At 41.9% G+C, this 14,094-nt stretch overlaps 1 protein-coding gene across 1 annotated transcript; it reads left to right on the forward strand.

Annotated features, from left to right (window-relative positions):
• Positions 1-515: 515 nt before the first annotated feature.
• On the forward strand, positions 516-3,858 carry LOC103806067 (protein slowmo homolog 2-like; the record flags this gene model as incomplete). Its single annotated transcript, XM_009078738.1, is given in 6 exon segments — positions 516-684; positions 1,159-1,248; positions 1,963-2,033; positions 2,866-2,968; positions 3,635-3,701; positions 3,704-3,858. Coding segments are annotated over 6 exon segments (655 nt in total), but the record flags the coding sequence as incomplete, so codon positions are not given.
• Between the last annotated feature and the right edge of the window lie 10,236 nt (positions 3,859-14,094).

Genomic DNA, 14,094 nt, shown 5'->3' on the forward strand with positions numbered 1-14,094 from the left:
CGCCTGCCGTGACCTTCCCCCGCGCCCTTGCGGCCCCGGGAGGCTCCGGCGGCGGCAGCAGGACCGTTCGGGTGCGGTTGGTGTCCTGTCCTGCCCGCAGGAATTTCGGTGGTGTTGGGGCTCAGGTGCTCCCAAACGGCCGTGTTAAAAAATGATCCGAAGGAAATGGTGCTGAGAGGAAAGGAAGAGGTTAATAAATCAGTTCGGGGTTACTGAACACCTTGATAATGTCTGTTAACATTTTGTCATAGGGAAAATATTCTTACCGAGTTACAGAGTTGTAGAGTTCAGGACACCTGATTAATCAGGTGTGGTGTGTTTAACTTGCATGTGCCACTGGGCAGTGCACGAAATAGTTTTTTTCTCCAGGAAGGATGTATGTAGGTCTGAGAAGAGCCATTTCATAGAATTGATAACTATCAACTTAAAATAAAGCGATGTATTGCATTCAGTGTGAATAGAAATTCTGTGAGCAGTGAAGGTGTGCAACTCTGTGTCTGATTCTGTCTCGACAGTCACCCCTGGGAAACGGTGACAACGGCTGCCATGAGGAAATACCCCAATCCCATGAACCCCAGCGTGGTTGGAGTGGATGTGCTGGACAGGCACGTGGATCCCAGTGGGAAGCTGCACAGCCACAGGCTGCTCAGCACGGAGTGGGGCATCCCCTCCATTGTGAAATCGGTGTGTATTGTCTGTGGATTGTGTCACACACAGCCAGGAAGAGTTGCCCCAGGGAGGGGAAGTTCCTGAGACAGCTCTTGTAATACATGTGTGTCATGTCGTAACTTTAATGATTTAAAAGTATAAGTGTTTCCATATCAGGAGAGCTCAACAGCAGTGACTTCCTGATAGACAAAAATTGCCTGGGTCTGGAGGTTGTCAAGATGTGGCACTTAGTGCCATGGTCTAGTAACCATGGTAGGGTTGGACTGGATGATCTTGGAGGTCTTTCCCAACCTGGTTGATTCTATGATTCTGTGATTAAGATTGCTTCCATTTGGAGAATGAGCTCTACCTCAAGTGAATGGTTTTATTTTAAGCTAAACCCTAATTCTGTTCTCTTGGCGTCTGTTCAATGCAATAACTATTATTTATGCATTTAAAATTGCAGCTGGTTAGCATAGTTAATCCCCTCTCTGTTTGCCTGTCCTCTAGCTCATTGGCACCTGCAGAACAAAGACCTATGTTCAGGAACACTCAGTTGTGGACCCGGTGAAAAAGACAATGGAACTTAAGTCCTGTAATGTAAGTAGCTGTGTTTCTGCAACTGAAACTGCTTAGAGTGTAAGAGCACCTTGTACATTTGGGACTAGATGATCTGTAAGGTCCATTCCAACCTCTAAAATTCTATAATTCTGTGATTTGAAAAGGAAAATCATCTTGAAAATGACTTGAAAATTGCATTAGAACAATGCAAGTTAAAGGTTTAAGTAATGTGGTTTTAGTTGACAGGTTATGTTATTCAGGAAGGAGCTACTAGGTTTTGGAACTGGTCAGGGCTGAAGCATCTGAACATACTGATGCGCAGCACAGGGGGAGTTTTGGAGGTGGGGGTGGTGTTCAGAACAATAGTTTTACAGCCACTTGGTGTACACTGTGACTGGTTCCTAATCATGTAACATTTTGCCCTCTGTATGACTCCATCTGTCAGATCCCACTGTGGAAATTTATTCCTAATCATGTAACATTTTGCTCTCTGTCTGACCTCATCTGTCAGATCCCACTGTGGAAATTTTCACATGAATGTGGCAGTATATATTGCTAAATGATCCAAAATGATCCAGACTAGATCAGCAAATGCTGAACTTTCTCTAAGACAGTAAAGTATAATGTATAAATGTAATAAAGTATCATTTCCTGTCCTAAGACAGGAGAAGTATAATGTTTGAATCTGCAGTTTTATTTGCTTCATCCCTTTAATATTTTTATCAAGGGTTAATCCTGTCTTGTGTCCTACAGATTTCATTCACAAACCTAGTGTCAGTAGATGAGAGGCTTGTCTACAAACCACACCCTCACGAGCCACACAAGTAAGTACTCTCTGCTCTGAGATTGCTCTCAAGTAGTACAAACTTTGCTTTGAAAATTTCTGTGGTTTCCCTCGAACAGAAGATGAGGTTTCCATCACCTCTGTTATGGTAATTTGTCTGAAGAAGGATTAAATGGCCTGTCATTTCCCCCAGTGACATTGTTTGTGCAGAGCACCCCTGGGGAACTCAGGGTCATGCTGTGATGGAGACCAGTTCAGCTTTTTGGGGGTGTCTTGTGTCCTGTCTGTCACTGAGTTTCTGTACATCTGCAGTTTGCAGCTCCTTGTTTCTGATCTCTTTGCCAGCCTGAGCTCAGAATCTGCACTAGGAAGCACATTTATCTGTCTTCAGTCTCTAATTTTGGAGCTTCGGGTTTTGGTGGGTGGGTGGTTGGGGTTTTTTTAAGGCAAGTTTGCAGTTTACTGAGTTTGTGCTGCTGGAAGTGGTGATAATTCTGAAGGATCATTGTAGGGATTCTAACAGGAGTTTTTTCTCTCGGTCAGAAATGTTAAATCCCTATTGTGGAAGGGGATATTTTAATACTGTTTTCCCAGTACACCATCACTCCAGAGCTGCTGTTTCCACTCTTAATGTCCTCCTGCTAAAGATGGGAATGGTTGAGTGCCACAAAGGGGCACTTGGTGGGCACTCTTGGGGTTTATTTTATGAGTAGAAGCATGAGGCAGTTAGGCCCTGTGAAAGTGGGTTGCGTTTACAGGACCAGAGGTTCTGTATTACACAACAGAGCTGATGAGGAAATGTAGTTGTTGGGGAGGAGTTTCTTCCAGAAGTTTTAAGCCACTCAGTAATTCAGTTTCCTGCTCTCTTTCAGAACCATCCTGACACAAGAAGCAATAATATCTGTAAAAGGTGTCAGTCTCAGCAGTTACCTAGAAGGGCTAATGGCAAACACAATTTCTTCCAATGCTAAAAAGGTAAGTGTGACACTTGTCTATAATGCGTGGTCACTGAGTGGGTGTCAGAGGGAATCAAAGTCTCTATTTTACTTTCTGGCTTTGTCAGCAATCTCAGGAAGGGGCTGCACAGTTCTGCTGCCTTTACTGTAGAGACTGAGTGCTCAGCCTGCTGGACTTCCTCTTCTTTTTCCTCTTGTGAATGGAGATAATAAATTATTATTGGCAAAGCTTTTTGAATCCTCACTGGACAAAACATCTCCGTTCACTTAACAGTCTGGCACTGTCATTCTTTTGCTGCCCTCCTGATGCCATCTCTTAGTTCTTGCTGTTGAAAGAGGATCTGCCTCCAGACAGATCCACAGTAGTTATGTGGAAGCAGTGAGATGGTGTTTTGTTAGAGAGTCTGTCCTCTGGGAATCCAGAGATATCTTGAGCTCAGCGTCAAGATAAAAGGTCTTTTGTGGAGCACAATGTGAGCACTGCTGACATAAGGTTTTTCTTTCATTAAATGTAAGGCAGAACATGTCCCTTCAGTACTCCAGTTACTGAAATAAAAACTCCCAGGGCCATGTATTTCTCTGCCTTTTCTTCCCTTTGCAGCTGTTGTGCCTTTACTCATTTTCAGTAAGGATTTAACCCTTTTGGCTAAGATCTGTACACTGACAACCTCCTCTCTAACTGCAGGGCCGTGAGGCACTGGAGTGGGTAATTAAAAGGCTAAATGCTGAAATTGAAGAGTTTGCAGCTTCAGCAAGAGGAACCATGAGGAACTCGATGGCAGCAGCAGCATTTGTAGAGAAATGATAGAACTTAGACCTGTAGTACTAACAAGGCTTAACAATGTGCAGCTTCTCTCCAGGCCTGAATACATGTATCCTTTGTTATTTAAAGGCATACCTGTGTATTAGGCACATTTCAAATTGAATATTGGAGAAAAGCTGAATTTACTAAGGCTCAAAGGCTAGTTAATATATTGGGTCAGCTGGACCGAATTTTGGTGACAGATGAAATAATTGTCAAGTATAGTTCCTGTATTTACATGAGCACTAACTTATAATGACTGCAGGTATGAAATGGCCTCATTAGTGATGAGGCTGTGTATGCTGGAGGAGAATGGCATGTTAAGCTAAGCTCTGTGGAACTTGTGTTTTTTTGTGTGACTTATGGACTACCTCTTTTGGGACCAAGCCCCAAATGCAGCAGAATGGTTGTTCCAGCATTGTTCTGTTCGTTGTTGTGTGACACAACTTGGTTTAACAGAAAGCTTATTACTTGATGCTTGAAATACAAAAGAATGTATAAAATATTTTTTGATAAGCTTTTTAACTTGCTTGACTGGTTGAATTAACATGGTACTCACAATTGGTTTTCAGTCAATATAGGTAGAGCAGCCCAAGTGGCTCTTACCTACCAAGACCTAAGTTCTGTTCCTAAATGCAGCAGTAATGAGCTGGGCATGCAGAGCTTCAAGTAAGATTTTTATCTTAAACTTCTGCAATAAGTATCTCCATTTCTAAACCCCATGAAATAAGGGGTACAATAAACATAGAGCCTTAACATCTTGCAAGCTGCTACAATAGTAGGTGTTCACTTCAAAAACTGAAAGAAAGACTAAAAGACCTTTGTGAAGTTGAATGAGGAGATACCTAAACATCAGAGGAATATTCAGGAATGCTAACAATATACTCATTAACTTGATCATGCTCCAAAAATCACCTGCTACATCAACTGGATATGATTGTGTTTCTTTTAATTTAATCACTGTTCTCAATGTTCCTTTACCTTTTGAACTAATTTGCTCACAAAACACCCTGGAGAATTCAGTGTTCTATGGTTGTGTTTGTGTCTTGGTACTTGCAGTAGGTTCTTGGTACTGTCACCAGTCATTTGCTGCAGGAACTGAAAGGTCAGAGCTGCCATCCTCACACAGTGTGCCAGTCTGCTGGTAGTCCTGGTGACCTCAGCAGGGACTCTGTGTCCTGTGAGGCTCCTCCAGTGTGACAAAGAATGGAAAGGCACAGTCCTGAATTAGCTGATGGTGGTGGTTTGGTGCCAGAGGCTTTTCCTGGAATTTTGATTCTAAGCTTACAAGTGATTTGATTCAAGACTGTCTCTGAGCCTTTATCATTGTAATGTCACCTGTCCCAGCGTATTTTATTTTGCAGGTCTTTTCTGTTCTATCTAATTGCCTATTGAGTAGTGTCTGCTGTAGAGAACCAGAGCCTATTTTAAGTGGCAAACACACAAGAACCCATTCTTCTATAAGATTTTTGTTGGGGGAAGAAAACAGGTATAGAGATATATAAGTTTTAAAAATTTAACTGAGTATTTTTCTAAAAAGAAATGGTTTGACTAAATGGAAGTCACTGAGGTTTGCCATGCTTTTACAGGAGATCATTACAACTGCACCAGCATTTCAGTTTTTAAAGGTGTATGTGAAACTTCTGCACAACTGTACCATGGTTTCTGATAACAATGCTTTGCTTCAAACTCATTTTATATGTTAGTTTAGCCATTAGCATCATCACTTCATATTTCAGAGTCAGTTTTTCCTTACCCAAGTCTTTCTGCACTAAGGACTACATAGTCTGAATTCACAGTTTGGCCTTGCACTGGAAAAACTTACTGGTTAATTCTTGCAGGCATTCAACAACTTCTTGGAAGATAACAATTTTCTTTCTCCTCTGTTATTTATGTGCCTGCACTCTCATTCTGTCAGGGTATGGCTTTCTGTATGGCTTTTTAAATAAACTTTTATTTGGATTCTGGCTACTTCCTGAAACTTTCTGGTCTGTTTGGGTATTAGAACTACTAACTGAGTAATCTAAAGTGAGGGGGGAGAAGGTGAAGAAATACTCTGGAGTGTAGTTTCTTTTATTGAAATGTATGTCCTAAAATGCACATTTGCAGCTGCTCTGGTCTCTTTTGCTTCTTAATAACTGCTTTTATGCAAATCTGACACATTAGCTAGTAACCAGATTTCACAGCTGGTTGGGGAAAAATATTTCCATCCTGTAGAAAGGTTTTAAACCTAATTGGATTGAGGCTTGTGCTCACATCCACTGGGATGTTATGAGGTGCTGTGGATGAAAGCACTGACACTGCAGTGAGAGTGACCTGGGACAGTGCAGAGACACTGTGGGTTGTGGTGGTTGGAAGGGATGGAGGATGTGGGTAAGAGAAAGGAGGTACAGCTGGAGAGACAACTGAAGGAGCAAAAAGGGGGAAAGGGATACAGGGAGCAGAAGGGACAGAGGTGAAGGAATGTGATGTGAGCAAATGAGATGTGAACTAATCAGTGGTGTGGTCTGATGGACCAGAGGATAGATCCCTCCCTACCAATGGGTGTCAGCACCTGTTCAGTCACACAGCAATTAACTAAATGTAAACCAGTTGTTCACTTTGGGGAAAAAAGCAGAGAAAACTTTCACCACCATTTCCTACAACATTGCTGATCTGTCTGTTGTGGTCTATACTTGCAATTAACTGTGAAGTCTGTCCTGTTTCCAGTAAATGTCACATACTTAAGCACCTGTTGTCTGGGAACTGCAGCTTCTCAGCCCCTGGCCCTGCCAGCTCCTTAGTTCAAGGGGAAGGTCAGCAGCCTGCTGAGCTCCACAGCTGTGGAAAAACTGAGGAGTGCTGATAAAGAGCTTGTGTGGAAGCACTGAGCCATTTTAGCATCCCTCCATCTCTCAGGGTGAAGGTTGCTCTCTCACTTGCACAGGACCTGTTAAACAATTTGACAGCTTTGCTGTACATGTTGCTGTAGAACTGAATTATTCTAAAGGTAAGGTCACACATCACAACTAAGCTGAACTAATTGCTTACCTTCATGAAAGGAAACTCCTGTGCCTCCCTGCCTTGTTCCTGGCTGTGCTGTCCTGCTGCCCTTGCACTGAACAGTGACCTTCACACCTTTTGTTGTGCCAAGTCAACTTTGTTCAGCCAAAAAAACCATGACCATGAGAAGTGACACAATCTTTATGCAGCCACAGCAAGGTGAGACACACTGAAAGAGAAGTGGAGGATCTCCTGATCTGAAGGAAGCTGTTGGGTGAGCTGAAATTATACTGTGCACTACAGTAATTTCATATTGCATCTACTAGAAAGAGTATTTGATGGTGTAAAGTGTTACATAACAGTAACATTAAGTTAAAATCTTCTTTCTCAGACATGTATATAACAAGTTCAGCACACAATAGCTTTTTGACACATTTCCTCCAGAAAGGTTGGACAGTCCTTTAATCAAAAAGCTTAAAAACAATGCACTAAAAAAAACAGTGTCAGCTAGGTAAGATGTACATTATCTGAATACATCAGCTAGAATATAATGAAATTAATAACACATGTAGTCAATATTTTCCTAAGCATGTACCAAATCCTTTTCACACCAAATTAAATGAAACCATTGCCCCTAGAGCTTGTTCAAGTCTGTGGACACCCTGGTAAGAAATCTGGTTTATAATATGTCAAGTAGCAACATTTGGGTGAGTTCTTGTGGACAGTTTTTTGGGGCACTATGCTGATATAATTTACCTGTGAGACAACTGCTTTGGTTTATCTAGATACAAACTTATTTCCATGGAGCAGCTGCAGTAACATCTAGTGAAATGGGAAGTAAAGAAGTGTTATCAGAACCCATAGTTGGAATTTGTTTCTATTTTAGCCATGTCACATTCCAAATGATCTAGCTGAAGTACTAGAAGCACATAACCTTCTTAGTCTGATGCTCTATACAGTTTTCTCTATTTAGAACTGCCAGTTCTGCAATCTTTGCGATTTCCCTGCTCTTCCTGTAAAGGAATCTCTAGAACCAAGGGGAGCAATACTGACAGGTGCTATCTCCCAGTCTGCAGTGAGGTGCAGTAAGAACTTGTATTTACCAGGAGCTAAGTCTCCCTTGTCTTTCAGAGCAGCATAAGCACCTATCAGACTCAGATTTCTGCCAACAGGCTCCAGCCACTGATGCTATCTAAGTGTTCTTAAAACCCTTACTCACTGTCCTCATCAGCTGTGCACAGACTGTTTTACCTTATCATGCTGTTTGGTCATAGCATTTAAAAAGTAACACAGCCAACACAAGTTACTAAACACATTAAGAGAGGAAGTAATGCACAAGATGCTCAGAGCTTGAGTGTACCTGAGCTCTGCTCTGCAGGTCCTGGGTCCCTCCACAGGCTAAGAACTTGGAGGACACTGCCCAATTATTTTGACTTTGAATCCAGGTGTCCAAGAGCTAAAAAATTAATGTCTTCCTCTGCTTCATCAACTAACCTTCCAAATCCTGTCCTGTGGTGGGAACAGCACAGAGCTGCATCTTTGTGTACAAGCTGATTTCAGGGTGTGTTTTCTGGCACTCTGTGCTGAATGCTGTGCTTAGACAGGAGATTTACCAGGAGCTGACCTGTATTGCCATCAGCATGGCATGATTTCCAGTGGCTGTGGAACAGATTAGGGTCATCAGCAGACAGAGCAGCAGAGCTTTACCAGCACAGCCCAGTATGGCTTACACAGGCAGAGACAGGAGATAAATCCACAACTATCCAAGGTAGGAAACGTTATTAATGACCTCTACATTTTCTAGAGTGGTGAGCATAATTCTATGTTTCCTGACAGTGTTATTTCCTAGGAAAAACTGCAATTACTTTGTCATTTTTTAAATTAGGACAGAAGGAACACAGTGAAGAGGTGATGGAATTTGTAGTCTGTTATATATTGACTTGGAATTGTACTGTAATTTGCCTTTTGTATAAATATTTGTTCTCCCCTGCAAAATGCACGTGAAGAACTTGAGATTAGAGATAAAGTCAGTCACAAAAGGATCTTAATTGTTAGATAACAGGGGATTTTTAAGGGGTTAATTACTTCTATGTTTCACTAAGAATACAGGGCAGCAAGCAAACTTGGGATTTCAGCATAAATGATGCATGTTTAGAAACATTCATTTGTTTTGCCTTTTGATCTCTAGACTTTGTACTCTAGAAAGAATTGCAACAGCTCTAAAATTACCACAGCACTATGAATAAATAGTGAATGTATTCAGCTGGGGTCTCATCACTGGGACATGAGCAGCTTTATTTTTTTTTCAGTTTGGCAACATTTGTGTTGTGCTGAATCTGCACAATTTTAATGTCTGCATGGTGAGATATCTTTGAACTTCAGTCCCAGCTCAGCAGACACCTGGCTCAGATAAGAGGTGACCTCAGTGGGAGTTGCACCCATGGTGATTAAGTTAAATCCATTACCCATGCATCTGGGCATGGGTTGTGTAAGCACAGGGCAGAGCTGAGCTGCATTCACCTGAGCAGCTCCTGCACGTCTATCTTTCATTTTCTTGGGTCTATAAAAACATGGGATGACTTTGAAAAATTTTATGTGCCTTCCTGTGCCTCTGCCTGGAGAGACACCTGCAGGTCTCAGTGACTCTGCTCTGCAGCACAGCCTGGAGAGGAGAGGAGAGGAGAGAAGAGGAGGCAGCTGTGGCTCAGCTCCTGAGCCACTCACACTATAATTAGCTGCACCTTTAGGGACTGAAATATAAGATGTTCTGTTCCCTTTTTAACCAATGGCTGCCTCCTAGCACAACTTCTCTTCAGGATAGTAAACACTGCAAACTAGCCACAAATGAAAAATTACTGTTATTATACAGGTTTTGTCCAAAGGTAAAAAATAAAGTAACAAGAACTCTTTTCATCTCACAACCATGTAAACACAATGCTGAAATGTGTATTTCTTGGTGTCAGAATCAGTTTAACACACTGCTAGCTTCTAAAATCAAACCCTGCACAGGTTGCACAGAAAAATACTGTTCTCTTTGCCATCTTTGTTAGCTAATCAAGAAGATCCAAATTTTCTAATCCCTCATACCTTTAGAGTAAGAGGCCAAATTTGACTTGTTGCTATTTACAACTGTGTATTTGTTTCAAATCTCTCTTCCCAACCAGTAAGGAGGCTCATAGCCTAATATCCCATGGTGTCTGGAAAGGAGACACAGAAGTGTTTTAATTTCCATTCTATTACATAACTGCTATTTGATTCCAGATGGAATTTGACAGCAGGGGATTCCTTGTCAGGCTATCAGAGGTGCTAAACTCTGGTTGCCCAAGGACAGACATGCCAGGACAGAAGAATGTCTGTCCCTGGATGTGATTCTGTGCTCATAATCCTGTCCTGGTGCCCTGAGAAGGAACAATGCCCTCAGTAAGTTTGTGAGCTCTTATTACCACAGTTTTTCTGCACCAAAACAAACTACTAAGAGACAACTAAGCAAACAGCTGGAATCTCTGCTTTCAAAATGATATTGTTTGGGGTCATGATGTCTTTTTGTTTTGGTGTGTTAAGAGATCTTTAGTTTAAAATACTTCTGATTTAACACCAGTCATGTTGTGGATTTACTTGGCTTTTCAGTGTCATCTCTTCGACCTACCTGGACCTACTTGGTCTCACTTTTTTGGCCTCCCTGGACCCCTTCAGAGTCAAGACTTCATCCTCCTTGGAACACTTTAAAATCCCCTTTTCGGATTCTTTGGACTTATCCAGTCTGAGCTCTTCATCCTCTGTGGAATTCTCCAGTCTCACTTCTTCTTCTCTGGACCTTTCAAGTCTCACATCTTCAGTCTCCTCAGACTTCTCCAGTATCTCCTCTTCAATCTCCTTAGAGCTCTCCAGTCTGACCTCTTCAGATTCCTGGGAGTGCTCCAGTTTCTCCTCTTCGATTTCACTGGACCTATCAAGTCTCACTTCATCAGGCTCTCTGGATCACTCTGATGACAGTTCTTCAATCTCCTTAGATCTCTCAAGTGTCACCTCTGTATCCTCTACAGATTTGTCCAGTCCTTCTTCACTCTCCCTAGACCTCTCCAGTCTCAATTCTTCATCCTCCACAGATGTTTCCAGTCATACCTCCTCAGCTTCCTTGGACTTTTCCTGTACAATCCCTCCATCCTCACCAGGAGTCTCAGAGCACAGCTCCTCAACCTCCTCAGAGTCACTAGATCTCACAGATTTTAACTACTTCATGTTCCAGCGCTCCCCTGAATTGTCCTCATCAGCCCCTGAGCATGTTTCCAATCTCATCTCTACACCCTTTTTGGATGTCTCCAATCTCACCTTTCAGAATGCTTCTCCCCTCACTTCCTCAGTGTCTTTGGACATGTCTAATCTCACATCTTTAGTTCCCCCAGACCTATCTATGCTCACGTTTCTGGATGTTGCTAATTGCACTACATCAGCTTCTCTTGACCTCTGCATCTAACCCTGCTAACATATCCCTCTTCCCTCTGCAACCTCTGTCTTCCTACACCTTCCTCCTTTATGTGCTCTCTCCTAAGTTCTCTCCCTGAAAGTTATCTCAGGAAGGTTTAGTGCTTTACAAATATCTCCTGGCATCTAATCAGAACTGGGCATGAAACAGGTTGTACAAATCTATATGGTGCCTTGTAACAGCTGCATAAACATCAGTATATGTTCTGGAATTTTTGTAGAGCACAGTTTCTGTCACTTACCTAATTTCCAGTCTGCCTCAGCAGGGTTGGGACCTCTCCCAAAGGTTTAACTTTTTTGACTCATGCTGATTATTTTTTTATCTATCAGACCAACAAAGAGTAAACAGAGCTAAATATGCTAATAATTGCATCCAAGTTGTGCATCTCCACTGTGGATGTAAATCTGCAGGCAGAGGCATTTCACAGGAGGTACAGAGAGAGAAGATGTGGTGGGAAAAGAAAATTGTGGAGAAAAAAAAAGCAGGTGAGAGACAGTGGGTATTTGTGGAGAAAAAAAGCAGGTGAGAGACAGTGGGTAAGCAGAGGAATCAGGGAAGATGTGGGGCAGGACTAGATACAGAGCTGGAAGAAAAATGTCCAACTATTCTAGCATAATTTTCTCAGGCAAGCCCTATGTGTGGCCTGGGCTGCCCCACAGAGCTGGAAGAAAAATTCTTCTAGCATAATTTTCTTAGCCAAGCCCTATGTGTGGCCTGGGCTGCCCATGAGGCTTAAAGTAATCTTATTGCTAATTATTTTACTTGTCAAATTATGAGCTGTTACCATTAAAGCAGCATTCGTATGTAACATCCCCTTTACCACTATATATAAGCACTGCAGTTACTTGTCTTGCATCAAATATGCTGAGAGGAATTCCTGAAATCTTTGGTGCTGTCTTGTATCTTTTTGTTATCCTTGCTGTAGTTTGGTTTAGAAACCAAATGTATTTCCTTTCAGTATCACAACCCTGGCACCTTTCTGTGCTACAAGTGCAGAAACATATTTGTCCTTACAAATATTTTACAATGGATTTAGTTTTTGCAAGTTGAAGAGCTTTGCTCCAATATGCCATGTCTGTCTCAAAGTTAGGGTAAACAGGGCTCACACAAAAATAAATGAGGCAATAACTGCATGAAATAAGAATTCTTTTCGGCCACATTTACACTAGTTATTTCTTAAAAATTAAGTAGGCACAATGGGAATACTTGGATTTAAGCAATTAACCCCAAATGCAAGAGGAGCAGAGTTGTTCAGCTGTCCTGGAGACAGACTGACATATCTGGTGAACAGCTCTCTCTGAGCTGGTGACTCTATCCTGATGTTACCATGTGTGGATTGTTAATTGCAATGGTTCTGGACTAAATGAGATCTCTAATAAAGTTGAGAATTACTCTGTGCTTTAAAAAATGGTTCAGCTCTGGATGGAAGAGAGAGAACAGCTAGACATAAGTACAAGGATTCAATAAAACCCCAATCTATCATCTCCTTAGTCCTAATGATTTAAATGACTATTCTGTTAGGACTTGATTTGTTCCTTATCAAACCTGATTCAAGTCTTCTAATAACTTTTTTGTTATTATATATGGAAAATTGCCTATTTTTCCATGGTCAACAGATAGTGATGATACCTTCTATGTGTGCTATGTTGTCTTTTATGAATGTTTAGAGCAAATGACTGAATATACTGAATTCCAGGTGTTTGCACCAACATCCTTACACCCAAAGGAATCCCACAGCAAGACACCAAGTGCAACGGGATAGAACTGATTGAGACTCCAAACGGAACAGCCTGTTTAGAAACAAATATTGGCTCCACCTGATTGTCAAACATTTTCTTTAGTGTCTTATCTAGAAAAAGCCACGGGCTGATGGCACAGAGGGGCAATGACACCCGAAACACCCTTTGAACCACTCGCTTGGATTCCTAGAGTACAACGCGACTACTGAGCAACGAGCTAACGTGTAACGAGTGCAAGTGCTAGAAAACCACCCATCAGGCTCATAAAACACTCGGGCGTTAATCTATGCCCTTTAGAACACTCAGGCTTTAATTTACTCTAGAACACTCAGGCGTTAATTAACGCCCCTTAGAACACTGGAGTGTTAATTGACGCTAGAACACTCGTGCAGTAATTTACACCCTTTAGAACACTTGGGCTTTAATTTACTCTAGAACACTCAGGCGTTAATTAACGCCCCTTAGAACACTGGAGTGTTAATTGACGCTAGAACACTCGTGCATTAATTTACACCCTTTAGAACACTTGGGGTTTAATTTACTCTAGAACACTCAGGTGTTAATTAACGCCCCGTAGAACACTGGGGCGTTAATTTATGCTAGAACACTCGGGCATTAATTTACACCCTTAAGAACACTCGGACGTTAATTTACGCTAAAACACTCGTGCATTAATTAACGCCCTTTTAAGAACACGGCTTTTAGAATACTCAGGCGTTAATTAACGCCCTTTAGAACCTTTTAGAATACTCAGGCGTTAATTAACGCCCTTAAGAACACTCGGACGTTAACTTACACTAGAACACTCGGGCATTAATTAACAACTTTTAGAATACTCAGGCGTTAATTAACGCCCTTTAGAACACTCGTGCATTAATTAACGCCCTTAAGAACACTCGGACGTTAATTTACACTAGAACACTCAGGCATTAATTAACGCCCTTTAGAACACTCGTGCATTAATTTACACCCTTTAGAACACTCGGGCGTTAATTTACACCCTTAAGAACACTCGGGCGTTAATTAACGCCCTTTAGAACCCTCGGGCGTTAATTTACGCTAGAACACTCAGGGGTGATCGCGGCGGGCGGAAGGGGCGGGAGCCTGGCGTGGGCGACGCGCGCTGCGATTGGCTGGGG

Source organism: Acanthisitta chloris, unplaced genomic scaffold (assembly GCF_000695815.1).
Source record: "Acanthisitta chloris isolate BGI_N310 unplaced genomic scaffold, ASM69581v1 scaffold4107, whole genome shotgun sequence".
Classification (NCBI taxonomy): Eukaryota; Metazoa; Chordata; class Aves; order Passeriformes; family Acanthisittidae; genus Acanthisitta; species Acanthisitta chloris.